Below are 25791 nucleotides of genomic sequence, written 5' to 3'. Positions count from 1 at the left end.
GGCTAGAACCAAAGAAAAGCTAAGTAGAACCAAAATTTAAATAATCATAGTCTAGTTAGTCAGAAATTAAGAAAAATAACTTAGACCTCTTACATTAAATTTTTTATGCCTTAAAAATAGCAAAAGAGAAGAGAGAGGGGGTTAAAATGACCTTCCTAAACCATAATTTAGACTCTGAATGTATTCCTGAAAGTGTTGTTCTTGTAACTGATATACTTTCCAAGATAGAAAAAAGCACCTCATCTATAATATTGCCAGAATAAAATAAAAAAGAAAGACTTTAAATATGTTAATGCTTGGCTATTTACATGCATTGTAAATATAAGTCAATTGTATGTAATAGTGGAATTGAAATTTTTCTTGGCTAATCAAACAATGATATAGCCTACCCTATAACAGTTTGCACAACATGATTCTTTAAATAATTTGTAAGATTCTAGTTTACTGACTTCTTGCTATCTTGGAAAGGGGTTAGGTTAGGGAAATGAAACTTTCAGGAATGGGTCTACAGGTTAAAGTATGTCCCAGGAAGATATTTTGAATGATTTAGTGTATGCTGTAACCAACGTTTTTAATTTTTCAAAATTCATGCCAGTAATGGGACTCGTCCGGAATGTGATTGACGATTAATCACCATGTCCGGAATGACGATTAATCACCGAAAAACGTCACCAAGCCCGGCCTCTTATCATTATTAGTCATAATCGCTCGACGTAGAATGTACCCAGAGTAGCCTACAATTGACGTTTTAGAGTTGCCCTGCAGCTAAAAAATCAGTTAAGCATTTTATTTTAAGCATCACTTTCAGCTTCGAATGAATTTTTCAATGATTCTGATTTTCTTGGGCCTTAAAAAAGAAATTGACCCATTATCTAGTTTTATCAACTTAATTAACAGTCTAGTTTATCCCTTTGGTTGAAACAAACTTTTGATGCTTTTCAAAAAAAAAAATTGTGCCCAACTCCCAGACAGAAGTCCCAGACAAACATCCAGGCTCTGAAGAATATATTAATTTCTGCCTCCACCCTGCCTTTGTCTGTCCTTTAGAAGTAATGATGGATACATCTGTATTATATGATACACAGTCAAGAGCTTGTATCGCGTAGATCAGACAATAACTGGTTTTCACGGTCTTTATACTAGACAATTAGGTTCGGCTCAATGGAATACTACATTGTAACTATATTTTAATTAAATATTTAGTTAGTATTTTGGTTAGGTTACCCATTTAATATAATACGGCCTGGGAGGCCCCTCTTTCATAGTTCTTTGCAGTAATTTTGATAATTTTATAACTCTATTATATTATTTTGATCCTATTTTGTTTTATTTCATTACCATTCACCAAACTTTACTTCTCGAGTGTGTGTTATATAATACAGATATACCTGATTATGTATTTATGTAAAGATTCTTTCAAAACAACTGCTGAAACACAAGAGTTGTTAAGCTAGAAGAATTTTTGAAGACTCTGAAGTTGGTAACAACTCATTCGGTAGTAATTAGTTGAAAAGCAGGCTAACTCTCAGAAATGACACTGGAACTTTCCATTTCCAATTGACTGAGCCACTCCAAAGTTTTTTTTTTTACCACCCCTTACACATGAAGTGCCTATAGGTAAAAATGAACAAACATTAATTTATTGAAGCCTTAGGGGTCTTTACTATAGGTAATGCTATACAATTGCCTTTACTTAAACAGGAGAGTAGAAATTTCAATTCCTTTTAAAGAAGACCTGGAATTCTCCTAGGGGAGATCTGATCCTTGGCGTGGCCAGTTATTTGGTTTGAGACAGTGATCAGTGGTGTGATTCTGTAGGCTCAGCCAGAGCCAACCCATCTCTAAACGGGTAACTTGAGAAGTCTGGGGAAGGTAAGCAGGAAGGATGTGCAAAGGCACAGGATGGTTAGCCCCCAATCCCCCACTGCACTTCCTGGCTGAAGGGCCACAAAACAAAGATTAGTACCACCTGTTTGGACCTTGATGGTCTAGTACCATAATTCTTACTTACTAATGCATTCTGTCACCCGGCATTTGTCTTTTGTGACTATGAAACCGGGTTTTTTCTCATCAAAACTTAAGTTTGCTCTGGCTAAATAACATGTGTTGACAATTCTTGCCCAATCTTGTTGGTGAATAGTATTTCATTTAATCTAGCTTGTTTTTTGGTTTGTCTGATTCAGTCTTTCTTCTACTCTGCTTGAGCTACTTCAAAGTAATGAATTTCCTTTTTGTAGCACTGGAGACGGCTGGGTGGAAGTTATAGACAAAACATCTGCTTCTGTCATTTTCGTTTCTTTTCTGTCCACTGGCTGACATTACCCTCTTTACTCAGAGTTATTTAATTTTATTATCTTTTTCTTGTTTGTCATATGTAAATCCTGTTTGTAGCCCTTTCTGTCTTTAACAACTAATATAATTTAATTTTAGCTAGTATTTCACCACTTGAAAATTATATCCAAAATTGTTTGTCTAACTTTTAAAGAGAGATTATTTATGCACAGTAAGCATGTTTTGAAGCTGTGAAAATTTCAAGGCGTTGCAAAATAGGTCAGTAGAATATTTAAGATAACGGTAAAATACGTAATATACCGGTAAAATATGTAAATCGCGTAAAATACAAATTTTGCGGGAGTCCGTAAAATTATGGTAAAATACCCAATTTTACCGTGGCCAATTTTACCAGTTACAACACTAAGCAAAACTATTGCATGTTTTGTGATAGTAGCAAAACTATTGCATGTCTTAGCATAGCAAAACTATTGCATGTCTTAGCAAAACTAGGCATGTACTAAGCCTAGCTAAGCCCAAAGATTTGAAAAATGTGCTAGACATATCACGCCAAAACATCGCAGCCTCGCATCTAAGATAAGCATCGGCGATGCAGAAGATTCGAGCTGTGAGTCCGTCACGACCGACGCATCAGGATGCGAGAGTGAGTCTGAAACAGACGCCATTGAGTCAGTGGGCATTGGGACTTCTATTCTTTCAAGCGGGGTAGATACCGAAACGTGTTCATTGGCCTTGATAAAGTGATAAAAGAAAATAATGTAGAAAAACATAGACGACTACACTTTTTGTAACAAGTCTGTGTGTATTGTAAGTTTGTTTTATGCGTATATTCGTCTAATTTGGAATATCAAAAGGTTTATGTTACAATATAATATTAGACTTGGAGTTATATGTAATAAAACTTGGAATTATCCTGCATTTTGCTTTGGCTTTATGTGACCCGCTAATCTCAATGCTATTTATTAATGTAAAGCAGTAAACCCACTACTAAATCAATTTAATAAAAAGTCATCAGGAATATTTCAGTGAACCACGCATAGTAAAAGTTTAGCAAAACGAATTTAATCTAAAAGAGTCAAAGAAGATAAGAGTCAATTTGAAGGTAAAATACCTTCAAATTGTGTGCAATTGAATAGCACAATGCACGGGGCTGTTAGAATTGTGTATGGTTCAATTAAAAGACATAGCATCATTCGCTGGGATGAGAGGTTGGGGAAGTATGGGGGTATAGGTTCTGCAGCATTAGTGATGAAACCTGCTAAAAAAAAGCCAAATGTATATGAAATGCACATTAGCCCACTCAAAAGACTTTTAAATTATACTTCTGTCGCCTGCAGAAACTAATTGCTGATAATATTATTAAAAGCTTGATCACTACTACTGAATTTTATGCTTACTTAATGACTGTTTATAGTTTATTATGCATTGTGTAATATTTAGGATTTAACCTAGTAGCGTTTTCGGTCAATAATAAATTTGCTTCAGTAGCACTAGAATAAATTTCTTTCCCCTCCCTAATAAAAATGCTGGTGCTATGACCCCGCACACATGTGTGATCTTCCTTCTGGCAAAAATTACAAAATTCAACATTTTTTGCACATGAGAGCTTGAATTTCTATTGAATAAGAAGTTATTCGTGCTAACTAAGCATTTCAATTACAAACAAAATAATTTGAAGAATTATTGGAGCTCGATTAAATATGAAAAGTAAAAACTAAAACCATTAAACAATTTCCAGAGAAGATACCCTATCCCCCTTACTTCCTACCAACTTCAGTCATCAAAGTATAATCCATTGAACAAACCTAATTAGAATTACAAATATTATTATGAAAAGCACGTAGTCCTATTATCTTTTTCAATAATATAATCTTTTCATTCAAAAATTATATTTAATGTATGCCTACCTTCTTCTTTTCCCATTGACTCCATTTCTGTTCTATTCATATCCAATCCACGAAATGCTTTAATAGAAGAAATTTTTATTGGAACTGATAGATTATAGAGGGTAAAAAATTTTAAATATGAATACAAAATTAATCAAAGCAAATATTTTGAAATAAGAAGTATGGAACATATTTGCAATTATCTAGGTTCACCTATCCTCTTGATAATAATGCTCCCAGATCTATGTCTGGTATATTGCAAAATTGGAAGTTTCAAAGGCAGTATATTTGCATAAATGCTAATTTGGCATATATTGAGAGGTGTAATGGACCACTATTTTCTAAATTTTCTTTCATTGGTACATCTTTTGGTATGATTTATTCGACTGAATAATAAATCTACGTGCTATGTCACAAAAAAATCCCTAGATATAGAAAAAAAACCTAGAAATTCCTTAAACAATCAGACAGACTTGTATCCCAAAATCCTTGAATGAAAAAGTTTGCCCCTAACAGACCTCAAAAATTTCTATTATAGGGGGGAAATCTCTAGAATGGACACAATGATGACACAGGAGTCTATATGCTGTATACAGAATGAAATAAAAAGGTCAAGCATCTGGGTGTCTAGGCCATGCATGATGACGTTCTTAGATGCTGGCACTAGCAGCCTGAGGAACTGATAAACCAGCACAAGTACTTACAATATAAATTGCCTCTGAATTATTTGTCTTTATTGTTTCTGTTGTTTGGTAAATGACGACTTATACTTATTGACGACATGACTGCCTGTCCATGGATTATTCTTTATGGTTGATTGTGTATGGCTATGCTGTTTGAACTATGTGATTGTATGGATGAGTAGGGTTAAGGCTTCATTCAAGTGCTGGTCTATATTAATCACTAATTTAGGAAAACAGTCTTCCTTTTCTCCTTCTGTCTCTTTTTTTTTTATTTGTTTGTGCTGTTGCATTGGTGATTTCTCTTTTCATAATATACTGTAAATATACTTACAATAAATATAATACAAGGTTACAATACAAGGTTAAATAAAAAGGTCGATTATTCGGGTGCCTTTAGGCTGTGCATGATGACGTTCATAGATGCTGGTACTGGTAGCCTGAGAAACGGATAGACGAGCACAAATACCAAAGTTGCGTTCGAATCACATTCCAAGTTGACTGAAACCAGCATTCTGACGTTTTATTTGTGATTCCGAGTTAACTTTTAGCGTTCGATTTGTAAAAGTTGACTGAAAGTTAATGAAAAGTTGACTTTTAACAACTTTTACATTTTGTACGTTCGTCTCAAGTTAACTCGGAAAGAGGGCAAAAGTTTTAATTATAGGTAGTCATGGAGTATGTGTTCAGATGGATCCAGGATGAAGGCACCATTTTTGTGTACCAGTGTGGTGAGTTATTGAGCCAGATTTTTTGTTGTTGGGTAGGTTGCACTAAAATAGACTTAGAAACTATGTTATTATCCTTGTTAAAACTGGTTTTTTTCTTGTGTGGGTGGGTGGGTTTTATCTTTTACTGGGTGGGGGGATAGGTAGATAATAAAATGGTTAAGAAAAAACTTATAAAGTTATTGCAATATTAGTTAAAGTTACTGCAAAGCTACTTGAGCAATTATTTCAGAGCTGGGTATCCTAATACAATTTGTGTGGCCAGAAGTCTAATTGTTAGATTGCAAATTGTGATTTTCATTTTTCTTCTTTTAGTCATTCCATTCAAGATGCCTTGGATATTTTTTTTTTTTTTATTGTGATGGATTGTCTTAATGCTCTGGAAAGGTAAAATATTTCAATTGCATAGGATAGGTAAATTCCAGTAGGCTAATCAATTTAAAGTCCTAAATTAGCAAGGGAAGCGTTTAGTTCACTAAAAAATCACTTATATACAGTGATTTTTTTAAAATCACTGTATAATTGGAGTTCTTTGACCTCCAATAATACAGCCCTGTTTTTGGCCCCCTTTAGCCTGTATCCAGTTCCTGATTGCCATTTAGTCCAAATTGAATTTTTTCTGTTACTCATTTCTTGTCAATATTGCTAAGGGATCATACTTAAGCACTAGAGAAGTATGCAGCTCTGCTTTACTTTAGCACCAACCCTCCTAATATGGAAATCTAAGGCTGAAATTGCATATTTCCTATTTATTCTGCCAATCTATACCTCAACCATAGTACCTGATAATTGAAGCAACTGTGGCAAAACAAGAACTGGAAAAATAAGTAGGCTAAAAGGTGGCAAAATACATTTAAAATTTATAATTTGGGCTATATATTAGCAAATTAGGCAGGTTGGGAGTAAATTTTTTGTTTTTTTCATATTTTGACTTAAAAATAAAGTGAATATACTACTTGATGCCTTTTTGTATGTTCTTTACAGATATAATTGCTATAAGATATAATTGATATAATTGCTTATGTATATATATATATAATATAATAATATAATATAAGATATATAATTGATATAATATACGGATATAATTGCTTATGGGTGTGTTCCAGCTGATGGTTTTTCAGTAACTGCAGTTACTGCGTGGTAACTGCCCATTTTTAACTGCAGTAGAGCCAGTGGGAACAGCACAGTAACCTGACTAGCAGTAGCATCATTTTCAAATTAAATACACCTGTTCAAATTTAAGGGACAGTTTAATGCTGATTAGTATAATTTTTTTAAATTCCTGCTGTTTCAGAGCATTTAGAGAGGTTCTAAGCCAACCATGGGCATTTGGCTGTCACAAATGATTTTGCTCAAATGAGTTGGTGAAAAATAAATAAAAAATATAAATTTTCTCTTTTTTTTATTATTTCAAGACTAGAATATCACAAAGCTGAGCATTCACGTAGCTTGATTGTATTTTAAGCAAATACAATCCCTGATGGAGTTTTGTTGATACCTGTCTTAAATTGATTTGTCTAAATAAAATGGGCCTATAGCATTTATAGGACAGTAGTGGGACAACTATAGCAATTTTTTTTTGAAATAATTATTGTTCTCTGGTCAAATTTGTGTTCCTCGCTAAGTGGTAGGCGCTTTGGGTTGGAACACTTTGTCCAAGGTGTATAGGTTTAATTCCTGGCATTGCCAGTTTATTTGGTTTTGGATAGGGGTTGGTAATATGACTAACCTCAGCTAGAATTGGCCCAACTTTAAATGAGTACAGATGGAAATCTAGGGACAGTAAGGAGGAAGGGCATGCAAGAGAATAGGCTGGCTGGTCCTTAGCTTCCTATTGCACTACCTGGCTAAAGGACCACCAGGTCCTTTACTGGCCTACTGACTTAGCCATAGAAACTTTCTTTCAAACCCATTAAATATAAGTAGAAATGAAGAATACCAGTGTGATGGTCCTTCCATTTCCCTGAAATGTGGATGTATGGACAAATTTGTTGGTCATGAGAGATAGCTTGTGAATCTTCTGCAAGATTTAAAAATTTATGACAGTTGCTCAGGTTGGCAACTGAACACAGAAGTATAATTTTGTTATTTGTTTTTCTTTGTGGCTATTATGCTTATTTAATGTCAAGTATTTTAAAGTTAATCTCCTTTATTTTGTTTTTAATTGCCATGGCCCTAGGGCTTAAATACAATAAAACCTACTTATATCCATTGATTTTCTTTAAATAGATAGGAGTTCTGTGTGTCCTAGCTTCAGTAAATTTAAATGTAATTGTGAGACCAGGGATTACAAAGTAGGTGAAAACTTGCAAATGGACCTCTGGTATCAATAAAAATTTGTAAGAAATGGATATCAATTTAAAGATTAAAAAAAAAACTGTTAGTAAACAAAGAAGACTAATGAATAAACAAAAGTATCCCTTTACAACCATTTAATGAATTGTCACAAATATTGGTCACCCTTAAGATTGAAATGAACAAAGCTTCAATTATGAATCCATTTTCCTTTAAACAGACTGAAGGGGCAAACCTCCAAGCTTTGACAAATTCAATCTCACTTTTGGGCAATCTCACCTTTCCTTTTCAAAGGAAACTTTCTTTGGATGTTTCCAATCCAACTGAAAACAACAGGGACAGCATCAGGTACAAGTGATCTTCTACTTAGCCTACATACCAAAGGGAAAAACATGCATCTTTATACTATAATTTACCTCCAACCTGCCTAATGTGTAAATATATAGCCAAAATTATGTAGTTCCAATGTATTCTGTCACCTGTTACCTTTTCCGCCATTCTTGCTTTGTTGCAATTGCTTCAATTAACAGGGAATTAAAGGTTGAGGGATAGATTGGCAGAATCAACAGGTAACATGTAACTTCAGCTATATATTTCTATATTAGGAGGGTTGGGGGTAAAGTAGAGCAGGACTGCATGTAAAATTATGTAAGCTATAATTATTGTGCAATTATAAAAATCGGTTTTCTTAACATATTTTTCTCTAGGCCTACAGGTCCTTTCTTTGGTTTATGCCACATCAAACATTGTATTCCCAGAGAAAAATAAGTAGCAACAAGCTATATATATACAAGCACATATTATTTATCAATGAGGACTCTAGTGCTTATCTGTGACCCCTCAGTAATATTGACAAGAAATGAGCAACAGACAAAATGAAATTTAAATGGCTATCAGAAACTGGATACAGGCTTAAGGGGGGTAAAAAAAAAACAGGGCTGTATAATTGAAATTCAAAAATAGGTGGTGAGTTTTTAGTGGAATAAATATTTCCCTAGCAAATTTCAACTATAAGTCATGAAAGGAGATTAATGTGAAGCTTGATCATTTTTAAACAATAATATTCACATAAAGAAAGAGAGTATAGCCTAGAGGGTTGTATACTCAACCATGCAGCTTGCCAAGACAATTTTAAGCTCCCATTATAAACTATGCACTCATAGCAGCAAATAGCAGCTACATCAGGCTAAAGGACCAATTACTACAACTTATCTTGAGGTTTTTGTGCAAGTCAACATGGGATTTGTGTTTTATTTTGGTGAGAATAGAAAAGGCATAAAAGGCATTTCTGACTTAAATTCCATACTTTACTCATTGTCAGACTATTTGCCACTGTTGAAGAAGCAGCAAGCAAATTCAAGTGTTTTGACTCCCTAGGTAGGCTAGTTTGCTTTATACAGGCATTTTAGCTAATATCTTACCTCATAATGGCAATTTTAAAAAGCATTTTTTTTGCCCCTATATAATTAGAGCATATCTAAAATTTGAAGGATGTTTTTTACCAGACAGATAAAAGGTAAAATTCTAGTTGAGTTACTTCTTGCTATCTCAGAAAGAAGTTAGGTTAGGAAAATGAAACTTTCAGGGATGGGTCTATAGGCTAAAGCATATCCTGGGTAGGTATTTTAAAGTACCCACCTCCACTTTTTCTCCCTCTAGAGAGCCCTAAAATTTGACTCCATGACAGGTCTATACCTATTGAAATTTTGACAAAACAACATTTTACCTTAATTTTCAGGTACCATTTGCTTTTTCTCTGCCTTTAGTTCTGAAAATTCAATTCCTTTTATTTGAGTAGAATTCTGAGCCATATCAACATTTTTTTTTTCAAAATTTAGGAAATGTTTTTTCATATCTTTAAAACCTTATAAATTGGGATTGAGCGAAGTTGTTAAGCTGAGAACAACTTTGTTGTACTTCATTTCAGCAGAAGATCTATTTTGTAAGGTTTCACTTTTATAACACAGATAGCCTATTTTTGAAGGTCATCAAGGGTCAGGGCCCTCTAGAGCAAGAATGAGTAGAGATATGTACTTTGAAATACCTTCCCAGGACATACTTTAGCCTGTAGACCCATCCCTTAAAGTTTCATTTTCCTAACCTATCCCCTTTCAGTGATATTTCAGAGAAAATTTCAGTGATATTTATATCACTCATATATTTCTCATATTTTATATCACTTTATATTTCAGTGATATTTTTCAGAGAAAAATAATTCAAATTTTTTCTCAAAAGAAGCTTGATTTTTAAAAATAAATGTATGTTTAACAGAAAGCAACTGACATCACATGAAATCCAATAAAAAAAATTCATGGAGAATAAATAATATCTGCCAAATATTTAACCTATAGTGAGGTGGCATAAAAGATTATTTCTAAATTTAGAAAACCCAGTGTTATGGCAACAACAGTATGGCAAATCAACAGGAATTGTCTTTTCAGAACTAAAGCCAGAGAAAAAGAAACTGATAACCCAAAATTTAAGGACCATTTAGAGGGAAAAGAAATGGAGGTAGGTACTTCAAAATACTTTCCTGGGACATACTTCAGCCTGCAGACACATCCCTGAAAGTTTCATTTTCCTAACCTAACCTCTTTCAAAGATAGTCAAAAGTAGCCAAAGTAAAATTTTGCCCCTACTTTATGTTAAAAATCTAGTTTAAACAGCAATCTCAATGAATACAGACTATATAACTAGGGAAAAGGGTAAAATTGGTGCAAACAGTATTACTGGCTTTCATATAAAGTGAATATACCACTTGATGCCTGTTTTAATGCTGTTTACATATATAATAATTGCTTTTACTGCAAATTCAGATTTAAACATTTTTTGGCCTCTTAAAAATGACCTAAATATGGGGTATAAAAAATCTGTAATAGATTAGAAACAAATTTGGGCTATATATTTGCACATCAGGGGGGGGTGGGGGTAAAGCCTAGCATATATGAAATAAGTAAACTAATCTTTGCTGTTTTTTTTATGTGTTTGTGCACATTGAATTTTAATGAGAAGAGAAATCACCAGTGCAACAGCACAAACATAAAAAAAATACACCAATGGTTAGTTTACGTATTTAATATATGCTATGCTTTACCCCCACCCCCTGATGTACAAATATATAGCCCAAATTTGTTTCTAAGCTATTACAGATTTGTAATGACCCCACATATAGGTCATTTTTAAGAGGTCAAAAAGTGCTTAAATCTGAATTTGTGGTAGAAGCAATTATTATATTTATAAAGAGGATAAAAAAGGGCATGGAGTGGAATATTCACTTTATTTGAAAGCCAGTAATACTGTTTGCACCAATTTTACTGGGAAAAGAAGCCAATAATTTTTAGTTTTTAACTAACCTATAATATAAAGTTACAAACCAACCAATAATTTTTAGTTTTTTCAACTAAAAATTATAGGTTGGTTTAGAAACTAAGCCTGTTAGATTTGGTAATATTAGAATAACTCACCAATGTGATAGCTGCCTTCCTGAGAATCAACGTTTTTAACAACATAAAATTTTCTTTTCATTCCTTATTAAGCTTAGCCTATACAAGATAGGGCTAGAACACCCAAAACCCTTTAAATCCTATGGAATATGCATAAGATTACTTACAGGTCACTGAAAAGCTAACATTATTTCCACTAGGCCTATTAACAATTTCCTTGTCTTTTCTTTAGACTAAACAATTTCATATTTCTAAATTTTTTGCCATTGAAGCGTTCGATTCGCAATTCTGTGTTGACTTTTGTTGACAATTCTGTGTTGAATTCTGTGGTCAACTTTTTACTAAATAAAACGGCAGCAGAGAAAAAAGTCAACTTTTAAGTTGACTTTTTCGAGTCGATTCGAACGCAACTCAAATTGATAGGAACCACAAAATTATTTTAATCCGCGTCATCTATGTGCTAATGAATATTAGAAGAAAAGATTAGTGTATCTGAAAGTAAACATTCGCAATATGTTTGAAAGTAATTTTGAAAAGGATAGTTTGCTATAATTTCGAATATTAATCTCAGTCATGTAAGAACATAGTATGGCTTTGAGCCAACAGGCAAGAAGAAGGAAGAGGAATTTAAATGCGGCTTTTGGTCTGAAGCAAGAAATTATTAGCCACCATGCTAACCATACCTTCATAAAGGATCAGGCACAGAGTATGTATTAGGCCTAGATTATCTTCAATAAATTTCAAGGATAGGCACATATTTGTTGTAAACGCTAAGGAAATGGAAAGGATCTTAAAAGATCAAAAGTTCTAAATGTCATTTAATACCTGTGTGATGAAATTTAAAGTGAATAGGCTAGTCTGCTTATGCTACTTAACCTAGTTTATCTTAGTCATAAAACTACAGTGCATCATGACACCCCTGTAAGAGGTAAATAACCCATTTTATATTCCTCAGTTATGTTTTTAAGTAACAAATAGTCATAGGCAAATGACCTGTTTTACCTTCATCTTTCAGTTGTAACTGAACAATCAAGGCTAGTTTATACCCATAAATCAGGCCATTGTAACTGTAAGGGTAATACCCCTAGTACTTTGATAGTACATAGCCTAGGCTAAACTTGGATTTTAATCCTTATGCACACTGCTTGATGCCTTTTTAAATGATTTTTCAAAATAGACTAAAGGCTAACAAATCCAGTTTAAAGCCTGAAATAGATCTTAAAGTGACTCTAATTTTTGGTTATGCTAAATGTCAAGAATAGAGACTTTCTATAGAGGGACACACTAGAACAAGAATATGGTATAATCCTAGAACTTGGGCTGTTGAGAAGGAAACATGTTAAGAAAACAACTCCTTCATAATAGCCTATGACAAAAAATTGGATTTCACACATTTTCATTGCAATTCAATTATGCTCTAACCCCCAGTCACCCACCCCCTAATGTGCAAATATATAGCCTAGAATACATGCCAAAAGGAATAACTCCAATTCTAGGGTTATAACCTCTCTTGGTCATAGTTTTGACAATTCATCCCCCCCTCTATTAGGCTATATACAAAACAAACATAACAAATAGGATACCACTAGATGGCTAATTTGACAGAGTATATATGCAAATATTAAAATTAGCCCACTAGTTGCCTGTTACAAGCCTAGGAGCCCAGCTGGACATAAGCAAACATGCTAAGAAAACAATTCATACTCCATAATATGCAGAATAATCATAGTTTTGATTTTTGCAGAGGGAAAACCTTTATCTTTGCTTCTTCCCTTGTTTTTCCTGTTTTTTTTTTAAAGAAATTCATGAATTTCTTAGAACCTATATGTATACAAAGTATACCCCCTCCTGTAATGTGAAAATATATCCCAGAATTTCATCCTGAATCTAAATATAACATTCATTTGCATTATAAGTGAGCTTTACCCCTTATAATAGCCATATGGTGGACGTCCATTAAAAACTAAACAGTACTTGTATAATGTATGCCCTGCCTATTGTTCTTCTAATATGTTTCTCTGACACTTATCCTAATGAAATATACCAAAGTAAGATACAAATATAATACTTCAGAAACAAATTTGAGCAATATATTTGCACATTAGGGGGAATATAAAGTATAGCAGATACATTTGCCTAATGTGTTAGGTATAATTATTCTGCATATTATGTAGCCTAGTAATAATTATTTTCTTACTTTACACCATCCATAATACTTCACCCCATCCCCCTAATGTGCAACTATATAGCCCAAATTATATATTTTTCATTGATTCTGTTTTGTTGTCTTGTCTCATGCTAAGCTGAAAGATACTAGATAAAGAAAAAAACTAGTTCTATAATGCATTAATGAATGACAACTTGAGCAGTAGGGTGTTTATTTTATAAGTACCAATTCAGCAATTAGATTTCCTATTTTATGCCCTTTTCAACATAATAGTTGTTATCCTGACAATGCTCCCTCCTCTTTCCTAGTAGATGTATATATATACATACACATAGGACACGTATATACTGATCTACTGTAAAACTGTTACTCTGTGTGGACTTGGTGTTATCCAGTTTAGCCTGAGTGATTGTGCTGAATATTAAATAAAAAAGATTCGTTTAAATATACTACATTAAATGAATAGAAAATGTGAATGATAATAGAAGGAAACATGATAATCTGATTAATATAAATATGCTGCATATTATAATATAAAAATGGTGCTTACATCAAACAGTTTGTGGTAACAAACTGTAGTAAGGAGCAACCAGGCTCATTAGTAACCAAAACTCAAAAAAATGGAATTTTGATACCAATATTTACATCAAAAGAATTGCATTTTAATGCTGAATTTAAATATATAAGTTTCATCAAGATTAGTTGTACTCATCAGAAGTTACAAGCCTGAGAAAATTTGCCTCATTTTTGAAAATAGAGGGAAACACCCCTTAAATATAGTACAATCTTAACAAAAATCACACCATCAGATTCAGCATATTAGAGAACCTTATTGTAGAAAGTTTCAAGCTCCTATCTATAAAAATGTGGAATTTTTCATTTTTTTGCTGGAATACAGATCATGGATGCATGTTTATTTATTTTTTTTTCCCCAGGGGTGATTTTATCAACCCAGTGGTCCTAGGATATTGCTAGAAGGCTCATTCTAACAGAAATGAAAAGTTCTAGTGCCCTTTTCATGTGACCAAAAAAATTAGAGGGCACCTAGGCCCCCTCCCACGCCAATTATTTTCCAAGATTACACTCAAGCTTTAAATGTATGTCCAAGAATATGTTCCATTATTGACTACTGAAAATATTCGGTATTTTTTATGGCTAAAATACTCAAGCTAACTACATTATTATTAAGAAAATATAGACAAATTCAATAGTAAAACAGTATAATTTTTAGCATCAGAGATTAATGTTAACTCAAACTCTAAAAGAGAGTTTTAATAGCAATAATGATCTAAAGAACTGGCTTTTTATGCTGATTCCAAATATTTTAAATTTATTTAGTTCAATGTTTCCTATTAGATATTAAGTGTCTGAGAATACTCTTCTGATTTTCAAAAAGCAGGGGGGGGGGAGGACATGAATTTTTGTAAAACAAACAATTATTGTAAATGTCTACACAGTACTGAGAAATTTTTACCTTATTGTATGTAGAGAAATTTTAAATACAAACAAGTATTACCCCTCCCCCTGTATACAAACTGGTTTTGTTTTCACAATTGAATCTTACGACCCTGGTGACTTGGTATGGTAGACAGAAATCTAAGTTGTTTTAAGATTAAAATCACTCTTTACTTTTCATATACAAACTTATTATTTTGGCTAATAAGTTTTCAATAACAACATTTAAATTCATACACAAGACAATAGCAAAAATTTATTGTTCATAGCTAGTCTTGCCATTTTAGGTCTATGCCTGCTTGGAACAGTCATAGCTGAAGTAGTTGTCATTATAAAGGATGGAGTTGGTAATTGTAGTGTTTGAAGCAGCTGACTAAATTGAAGTATTAATGGTTGAACTACTGATTTAAAACCCTTGCAGGACTCCAATCTTAAACAAAAATGTAATGCTATTCTCAGATCCATAATTAACAGACTGATGGTTGCTTAATTACCAGAATCTGTGAAGATGTCTCCTTAATTTTTTTTTGTTTTGACATCTAAATCACAAAATTAGTCTCTTAACTTTAATCAGCCAGCTCAGAAAACCTTAAAAACATCAGAAACGAATCTCAGAAACCGTGATCCTAGAAGATAGAATAGAATAATGCTTTATTAACAAGCAAACTCTCACAACATAAAAAACTACTGAACTTGCTGCTTTCTGTCAGCTAGCCTACATTGTATATAAAAAGAACATAAGCACATAAGTACAATATATAAACATAGCCTACAGAAATGAGCCCAACTGGCTTGTCAAATAAAAATGAGACAAGAAATAAAATGAGTACATATGTACACAAACATAAATACATAAGTAACATAAACAAATGAATAAAAATGAGTGTAGGAATAAAATAGAAGTACTTCATTATCTAGCAAACTCTCACAACATAAAACTGCCAAAAAGATTGGAGGGCAACTGGCCTCCCTCCCATGCTGCTTTTTCCCCAAAGTTGGCCAATCAGAATTTTGAGATTGCCATTTTCTTCAACATAGTTGAAAGATCCAATAACTATCCCTTCTAGCATGACATGACTCCCCACAGCCTGGGAAAAGGTCTGTAAGTCCAATTTGCCCATTGTTCACATATGTTATTTGTTATTGGGGAGTATACAGAGATTTTTTCAGAAGAGGATTTTCTGCTGGGGTGGGTATTCATAGGAAGGAAAGTTCAAGGGGGGGGGGGACTAGCCAGGAGAAATTTTACACTAGGGGAATTTGAAAGAATTCCTATTCAAAATTCTTTTTATTTGTCTTTTTTTTGTCAACTCAATTTTGCAGGTGGAGTTGTTCAGCAGAAAATTTTCAGTGGGTTTGGAATTGTCTAGGAAATTTTTCAGTGGGAGGGGTATTTTCTGTGGGATAAACTCCCATACATGGGAGAACATTCTGTAGGAGAAATTCTCTATTTTGGGCAATTTTCCACATAAGTAACTTCCTATTGGGGAGGGGGGTTCCAGAAATAATTGTTCACAGAAAGTGGGGTTTCCTTAATGATCAGGAAAGCAATTAGAAATTAGTCTTTTTCAAATGAAAGCATGTCCAGGAGAATTTTTCAGGTGGAATCACTTGCAATAAAGTTTATGGGGAGATTCTCAGCATGGATAGAATTGTCTAGAGGAAATTTTACAGGGATAGGGGTTTTTTACATGGGAGCATCTTTTGACAGACATATTTTCCATAAGAAGAGTTAATTTCTCATAGAGGGGGGACCAGATTTACCAGGATTATTTGAAAAACCATCAGAAATTAATTAAAAAAAACAACAAATCTTCTTTTATTAAAAGTGAGGAGCAACATTAAAACTCAAAACAAACTGAAATTATTCCAGATATGATGAATTTGCTCCTCTGCTCAATATCTTGTTCTCTACTTGATATCTTATGCTAAAAGTTCAACCAATTTTTTGAGAATGACTCCTGAAACACAAAGGATGTTCAATTAGAATAATAAGTGCTAAAAAACTTTTTTTTTCTTCCATTTTAAGCACACTTAGGTTATAATATTCTTATAAAAGTGACCCAGATAATTATTGGACAATTTCTATTTTCTTAAAAATGTTTCCAATGATTTGCAATTTGTTCTTTGAAAAATGCATTCAATGCATTCAATGCATCATGATCATGGGACACATTTGAAGTTTTTGAATCCTACACTAGCTTTTGGACTGATTACTGCCATCTTTTTTTGATGTTCGAAATGCATATGGCTCTTTAATCCATAATGTTCTAATTAGGAAGTTTTCTCATTTTGTGCTATCTTAGTTTCAGTCTTATTCATCTATTAAATAAAAAAAAACAAGTTTTTTCAACTGAAAGTAAGGAGCGACATTAAAACTTAAAACGAACAGTTATTACTTCGTATATGAAAGGGGCTGCTTCCTCATCAACGTCCCGCTCTTTACGCTAAAGTTTGACTCTTTCTCTCAACTCTACTTTTTGAAACAGTAAAAAACTTTACTGTTTTAGTTTTACGTCCTGCGTAAAAAGTGGGACGTTCATGAGGAAGCAGCCCCTTTCATATACGAAGTAATTTCTGTTTGTTTTAAGTTTTAATGCCGCTCCTTACTTTCAGTTGAAAAAAATTGTTTTTTTTTATTAAATCTCAGAACGTTTTTGAATCAATGCATGTTTTGATTTTGGCTCTCTGCAGAGGAATAATTAAAAGGAAATTTGCATTTTTATTTTTTAATTTTTGGCTAAATGGCTTTCTCATAGCTCTGATCAAATGATTTTGAGAATAAAGGAGTGGGAGAGGAAGCCTAGTTGCCTTCTGATTAGTTGGTTACTTAAAAAGGCAACTAGAACTTCTATTTTTTTACGAATGTTTTTATTAGTAAAATATATATGTAACTTATAAATTAGGTTACGTAACGAACTTTTGTACTCTCACGTTTTTATTACATATATGAGGGGGTTCACCCCCTCGTCAGTACCTCGCTCTTTACGCTAAAGCTTAAATTTTGTCCCAATTCATTAAGAATGACCCCTGAATCACAAAAGCCATAAAATAAATAGTTTAAATAGTTGAAATTACTAAAAATACTTTAGCGTAAAGAGCAAAGTATTAGGAGGAGGTGAGTCCCTCATATGCGTAATAATTTATGTTCGTTTTAAGGTTTAATGCTGCTCCTTACTTCCATTTGAAAAAAACATCCATATTTATTTTTTCATTTTTTTTTAATAATGCTAGAATATCCTGCGCTTCCTTCATGGAAATTTTCTTCCTCCATGACAAATTCCTCAATGGAAAGTTTCCCCAACATATCCTCCTCTTCTCAAACCGTCCCCCCAACCAAAAAATCCCCCTGAAAACGTCTGTACACTTCCTAATAACCATTGCTATATGTAAGCACTAGGTCAAAGTTTGTAACATGTAGCCCCTCCCATGGTGACTGTGGGGGAGTAAGTGGTCCCCAAAGACATAGTCATAAGGTATTATGACTACGCTGAATAAAATGAATATCTCAGAATTTTGATTCGTTGACTTTGAGAAAAAATTGCCGTGGGAGGGGGCCTAGGTGCCCTCCAATTTTTTTGGTCACTTAAAAAGGGCACTAGAAATTTTCATTTACGTTATAATGAGCCCTCTCGCAACATTCTAGGACCACTGGGTCGATACGATCATCACTGGGAAAAAAAAATAAAAAAACAAATAAACACGGATCTATGATGTGTCTTCTGGCAAAAAATACAAAATTCCTCATTTTTGTAGATAGGAGCTTGAAACTTCTACAATAAGGTTCTCTGATATGCTGAATCTGATGGTGTGATTTCCGTTAAGATTCTATGACTTTTAAGGGGTGTTTCCCCCTATTTTCTAAAATAATGCAAATTTTCTCAGGTTCGTTACTTTTGATGGGTAAGACTAAGCTTGATGAAACTTATATATTTAAAATTAGCATTAAAATACGATTCTTTTGATGTAGCTATTGGTATCGAAAATTCTATTTTTAGAGTTTTGGCTACTATTGAGCCAGGTTGCTCCTTACTACAGTTTGTTACCACGAAGTGTTTGATTAAGAATAACTGTTGACCCTTTTTATATTTGATAGCTGTTTATGGTGGCTGTCAAGGGTAATTTTAGGGCAACCTTTAGGGTAATTTTAGGATTACCTTTAGGGTAATTTTAGGGTAATATGTTTTTTGTGTGTGTTACGGATTTTTTTTCAGAGAAAGTGCTATAATGTTGCCTATGGTAAAGGCCATAAGGCTTCACTTTTTTGTTATTTCTTTCCCCAGAGGCACTTCATATGGGAGTGTTGTTGTATAAACTCAAGAGGGGGCTTATATGATTTGAATTGGAAGCTCTAGTGCCCTTTCTAAGACTTATAAGTGATTGAAGGGTAACTAGCCATGTCTTCTTTTTCCCAAATGTATGACAAGTTTTAACCCAATTTTTAATGTATTGCAAGGGTCGTAAGTTCTGCATCAGGAGCATTTGAGGTTTTTATGGAAGGCGTGGTTGTATAAACTTTGGAGGAGGCTCACTTGATTGGAAATTGAGAATATTAACAGACGGAAACAGACTATTACATTTACGTTTTCAAAGAAACATAAAGCCATATTAAACTCAAGACCAGAAGAAAATAATTCCCATTATGGTTCTCAAAATGATCAGAAATTACTATTAAAAAATAAGTGAAATCCAAAATGAAATTGATCAGAGGACAACTAGCCCCTCAGGCACTCTTTTCCCCAAATGTGTTCAATCAAAATTTTCAGATAGCCATTTTGTTCAAAATAGTCTAAAGGTCAAATAAGTATGCCTCCAGGGTTGACAAAACCACCCACAACCCCCAGGACAATGGCTGTAGGTTATCTAAGCTGTTCCTTGTTAACATATAAGGTTTTCATAGAAAGGGGTAGGGGTCATACAGACTTCATAGATGGCTCATTTGATTTTAAATTGGAAGTCATAGTTCTGCTTTAAAGATTTAGAATGTATATTGGTCTTGTTAAGTGACCGAAAAAATCGAAGGGCAACTAAGCCCCCTCTCTTGCTCTTTTTTTTCTCAAAACCGTCTGATCAAAACTTTGAGAAAGTCATTTAGCCAAAAAAGTAAAATTAATATGCAAATTTTCTTTTAATTATTCTTGTATGTTGAGCCAAAATCAAAACCTACATTAATTAAAAAACGTTCCAAAATTAAATAAGTTCTTTACTGAAAGTAAGGAGTGACATTAAAACTTAAAACGAACAGAAACTATTCCGTAAATGAAAGGGGATGTCCCCTCCTCAATGCCCCGCTCTTTACGCTAAAGTTTTTCATTGTTTTAAAAAGTAGAGTTTTGAGAAAGAGTCAAACTTTAGCGGAAAGAGCAGGGCATTGAGGAGGGGACAGCCCCTTTTACAAACGGAATAATTTCTGCTCGTTTTAAGCTTTAATGTCGCTCCTTACTTTCAGTGAAAAACTTCTTTTTTTATTTAATTTCGAAACGTTTTTGAATTAATGCAGGTTTTGATTTTGGTTAAACGTACATGAATAATTAAAACGAAATTTGCATATTAATTTTACTAATGGCTCTCTCAAAGTTTTGATCAGACGGTTTTGAGATAAAAAAAGGGCAGGAGAGGGGGCTTAGTTGCCCTTCGTTTTTTTGGTCACTTAAAAAGACTACTAGAGCTTTTCATTTTATTTACGAACGTTTTTATTAGTAATAAATGTACGTAATTTACAAATTAAGTTACGCAATAAACTTCTATATTTGTTTATTTTTATTCCGTATATGAGGGGGTTCGCCCCCTCGTCAATACCTCACTCTTTACACTTAAGTTTGAATTTTGTTTTAATTCTTTAAGAATGGTTCCTGAATCACAAAGGCCGTTTAATTAGAATAAACAGCTCTTTTGAAAGTACTAAAATACGTTAGGGTAAAGAATGATATATTGAGAAAGGGACAAACCCCCTCATATACATAATAATGTCTCTTCATTTTAAGTTTTAATGTTACTCCTTACTTTCAGTTGAAAAAACTTGTTTCTTTTTATTTAATTTTTAATGATTTTTAAATAATGCAGGAGAATCCAAATTCTCTTCTCCCGTGATAAACCCCTCCATGGAAAGATCATCTCCCATAAGCCACTCCCCACCACCAGAAAAAATCCCGCCTGAAAACGTCTATATACTTTCCAATAACCAATACTATATGTAAACAATGAGCAAAGTTCATAACTTGCAGCCCTTCCCCCAGGGACTGTGGGGGATTAAGTCATCCTCAAAGACATCTTTATGAGATTTTTTGACTATACTGAACAAAAGGGCTATCTTGAAATTTTGATCCGATGACTTTCGGGTAAAATGAGCGTGGGAGGGGGCCTAGTTGCCCTCCAATTTTTTGATCACTTGAAAAGGGCACTAGAACTTAATTTCCGTTAGAATGAGCCCTCTCACGACATTCTAGGACTACTTGATTGATATGATCATCCCTGGCAAAAAATACAAAATTCCACATTTGTGCAGATATGAGCTTGAAACTTCTACAGTAGGGTTCTCTGATATGATAAATCTGATGGTGTGGTGGTAATATTCTATGACTTTTAGGGGGTATTTTTTATTTTTTCGAAAATAAGGCAAATTTTCTCAGACTCGTAACTTTTGATTGGTAAGACTAAATTTGATGAAACTTATATATTTAAAATCAGCATAAGAATTTGATTCATTTATGTATATATTGGTATCAAAATTCTGTTTTTAGTGTTTCAGTTACTATTGAGTCTACTCGCTCCTTACTATGGTTCATGACCATGAACTGTTTGTAAATTTAACTAATTGTTAATACTAGTGTTGACTTTAGTTATTAGTATTTTCATTTTTAAGGTGACATATTGTTTTTGTCCGCCTCTCTGGGGCAGATTAGTCTTCTTTTAGGGGAAGGGGGGGTCCCCCCTTCCCCTAAAAGAACTTGACATGTTCCAGGGTTATTGTCAAATCTGCCATGTAACTGGAGGTAGTAAAAGGAGTTAAAATTGCCATTCTCTTCTAGATTTTGCTTTTTGTTATTTTTAGGTAGTTTTAAGGCAATTTTTTTCAAGTGTAAGCAATATATGCATGAATGATGCATCATTGAAAATAAAAATTTTGGATATTTTCTATTAGGCTAAATACCTGTAAAGTACAGAAAATACAATTTTCTACTGAATGATTGGATCATGTCCATGCAGAAAGGCAAGGAAAGGAAAAGGAGAAATAAAAAAGAAAACAGAAATATCTATAGAAAATAATTAAAAAAAAGTGCTGAAAACAATTATCAGAATGACTAAGTACACAGGATGAAACCACCAAAGCACTATACACACTCCAACATGCCTTGAAGACATTCATTACTTGGGAACAACAATACTAAAAAAAGGATATCTGTATTAAAAGAATTTAATGAAAAGAAAAAAAAAATGCTATTCTTTTTAGTGATTATTTTCTCTATCCTTTTTGTTGGGATCATGACTACATTGCTTATGATGTTTCCCCTTTATATTATGTGTCTTCATTATAAATTAGAATTTTTCTTATCGTTTTATTTAAGGTGATATAATGTAACTAATCACGAACACACTATTGATACCTATTTTCATGTATTTAGGTACAGAAGAACTGTCAACTGAAGTCAACCAAACGATTGATTCAGCCATGGACAGATCTTCACCATCAGTTGGTTGTCCTACACGAACAACTATGGAAGATATTCTTGCCTCCATACCAGGTTTTGATAAAAAAGTGAAACGGAAAAAGACTTCTAAAAAGTTGACAACAGCAGAAAGACTGGCGCAGACTCGTGAAGGGTGTCTTGATTTGGAAACTCCCAATTCTATTCTAGTTCATGCTAACATGAGAATGCTTTTGAATAAGCATACATTTGGCTCACTGCCTGAGCTGTATCAGCAAAAATTGATTGCACTGTTGCCAGAGGTTGATAAACTTGAAGCAGATGGTGGTAAAATGAGGTCAGCTTTTCTTTTATTTTAGCTTAAAAAAGTGTTATTTCATCATGGTTGCCCCTTTTGGGGCAATGAATACTAGCCCATAGTAACTGAAATTTAAAACCGTATTGAAGAAATAGTAATGTGAAAGTATAGCCATTTGAAAGTTGTTAAGGAATGGTAACTATTATTTCAATTAGGCCTAATCTTAATGATAAAAGTTTGCAAAATATAAAAACTTCAAAAAACCCTGAAACACCACAAAATGGTGACCTGCACCAGTCACCATAGATTCCCATTTCGAGATATTACAGTTCCCTATCTTGAGTAACAAGACAAATAACTTTTTTTACATGGGGAGCGTTTCTTAATTACTCTTAGTAGGGAGGGCACTGAAATATCATAGAAATATGTTTATGGGCTCATTTGAGCATAAATATGTATATCTACATACTTTATTTAACTAATAAAACATAATTTTAAAAATAAAAACAAATTTTAAAATAAAACAATATTTTTGACAAAAATTATGTTGTATATGGCAGGGTATTTACTTTTAAAAGTCTATGGTAGGTCTTTTAAAGACCAGGGGAAAAAGGATATAGTGGCTGTTAAGGTGCATACGGGTTCCGGGTGGAGACTTTTTTACAGGAAGGGAGGAGGGTTGTGGAAAACGATTTAAAAGTGAAATTATGCTTATTGATATATTTATCAATAAACTTCTGGATATTGATGGTATTGAGTTACCTTGGTAGTCTTTTGGGGATGAATTTCCTTTTCAACTGTGATGGTGTGACTACAGTCTTGTTAGCAGTTTTTTTTAAATGTAATTTAATTCGAAATAAATTATTTTTTGAATGAAATTTTAATGAAGCCACCTTCGAATTCAATGCAAATTTCTAATTTTTTTTTATCAAATAATAGGAATAGATTTCAAAGCAGACAATTTGTAGAAAGTTGAAAAGACAAAGCATGTCAAAGGAGAAATTGGCAAAAAGGCAGAGACCAGTAAATTTAAAAAAAAACAAAACAAACATGTATTTGTTTGGATGGTGCTTTAGCTACTATTTTTTTTTATTTGTTTTCAAGTATCAAACTAATAATCACTGAAGATTGAAACTGAAAAATCTGTTTTTTTTTGTGATATAATGAAGTGCTTCTGTAATCTAGTCAGATAATAAAATAATATTTATTTATCATGAAATACACACACAATATTACATTTTACTATTCCTCCAAGGGCTCTTTGGCCTGTAATATATATATATATATATATATATATATATATATATATATATATATATATATATATATATATATATATAAAAATATATATGATCTTTGCAATATAGAAAATAATATTCAAGTTCCTTTTACTCCTTATATAAGGTCAGATTTTGATCCTTTAATGGTGTGTCATATTGTATGGAATAAGTTGCCTGATTCAGTTTGAAGGTGCCACTCATTCCGTTTGTTCAAAAAAAAATTCTTTTAAATTCTGTGGCTTCTTACAAGTTATTTTATCTATTTATTTCCTTTATATATATATATATATATATATATATATATATATATATATATATATATATATATATATATATATATAAAGGAAATAAATAGATAAAATAACTTGTAAGAAGCCACAGAATTTAAAAGAATTTTTTTTTGAACAAACCGAATGAGTGGCACCTTCAAACTGAATCAGGCAACTTATTCCATACAATATGACATTCATTCATGACTCATTCAGACATGGAGGGAGGTCACCATAAAGCTGAGAAAAAGTAAAACATGCACACGAAAGAATATACAGTGACTCGAGATCGAGCAATGGGATAACTCCTGAATGATTAGTTTCCTGAATGAGGTTTCTAGCTTTATTATAAACCTTAGAAGGTGGTTTTAACTGTGAAGGAAAGGTTGACATCCATGGTATTTGACAGTAAGTAACACAAGATGGGATCCAGCAGTTAAAAAGGATTTTCAAAACTGATCCAGGGAAAATATGTTTAAGTTTTATTAAAATACCTTGACTCCTGCATATCTTCATTTTAATCAAATCAATGTGACGTTTTTTAGACAGGTTTTCATCAACAAGAACGCCCAATTATATTGGATAATATCATGACCTTGGCCAAAGTAAGTTCAGTTAGTGTTTATTAAACCTAGCGTACAGTTAAGCCCTTTAAAGCCTTCTGGTACACAAAGAGAAAAAGAGTCATCACAAACTTGGAAAAATTTCGCCAATGGCCCTGGGGCAACCGTTTACCTTGCAGTAGTGATGGCGTATTTGACCACTGGGGTCCTTGAGCCTGTCTACAATGCTGCACTAGACAACAAAAAGATCCATGTTATCCCTGGTCACCCTCAGCTTGTTATCAAAAGCGACCAAGAGCTGAGGTTTCTTCTGGTGGAGGTTACCATTACCCATGGGGGCAGTTTGTCCAATATTCAAGTAGTCCTTCTAGCAAAAAAGACTGACATACTGTCTAATAAATATAATTTTTCTTCCAAAAATGTATTTATGAAACAAAATAATATTTTGCTGCCGGTAGTGATAATCAGATTGAATGGAATTGGTTATTTTTTCCCTGAGTCATAAATAAGAAATTCTCTAAAGATTTCTTTATTAAGTTTTATTAGTAAAATGACAGAGAACTATACCTTAGATTATTAGAACTATATTTAGATTATACAAAAAAAAATGAGGAATATCAGCCAGTGAAAACAAGCCAGAAGAAAAATAAGCCAGTGACTAATGAGCCGACTACTACTACTGCTAACAACTCACAGCAGCACCAATCTGCCTAAGGCTAATATAGCTACGCCCACTCCTTCGCCATCTCATCTATTCAAAGCCTCCCTCTTTACACCATTACAAGG

At 33.2% G+C, this 25791-nt stretch overlaps 2 protein-coding genes across 5 annotated transcripts in view; one reads left to right on the top strand and one right to left on the bottom strand.

Moving 5' to 3' along the window:
• LOC136027906 (zinc finger protein 391-like) overlaps window positions 1-574 on the bottom strand; it is a 44032-nt gene extending 43458 nt beyond the window's left edge. The window contains exon 1 of the mRNA XM_065705342.1: window positions 94-574. The gene's annotated coding sequence lies outside the window, so the exon portion shown is untranslated. The remainder of the gene's footprint in view (window positions 1-93) is intronic.
• An 11225-nt stretch (window positions 575-11799) lies between these two features.
• Window positions 11800-25791, top strand: part of LOC136027905 (polycomb group protein Asx-like) — a 77442-nt gene continuing 63450 nt past the window's right edge. For 2 of the 4 annotated variants that reach the window (XM_065705337.1, XM_065705336.1), the window contains exons 1-2: window positions 11816-12033; window positions 22572-22932. In XM_065705337.1, the coding sequence (XP_065561409.1) occupies window positions 11916-12033; window positions 22572-22932 (479 nt within the window). In that variant the 5' untranslated portion in view covers window positions 11816-11915. Of the gene's footprint in view, window positions 12034-22571; window positions 22933-25791 lie in introns of all 4 variants that reach the window. The other 2 variants (XM_065705339.1, XM_065705340.1) reach the window with 2 other exon arrangements.

The sequence above is a fragment of the Artemia franciscana genome, chromosome 6, assembly GCF_032884065.1.
Source record: "Artemia franciscana chromosome 6, ASM3288406v1, whole genome shotgun sequence".
Lineage (NCBI taxonomy): Eukaryota > Metazoa > Arthropoda > Branchiopoda > Anostraca > Artemiidae > Artemia > Artemia franciscana.
This window is presented reverse-complemented; position numbering and strand designations above follow the sequence as displayed.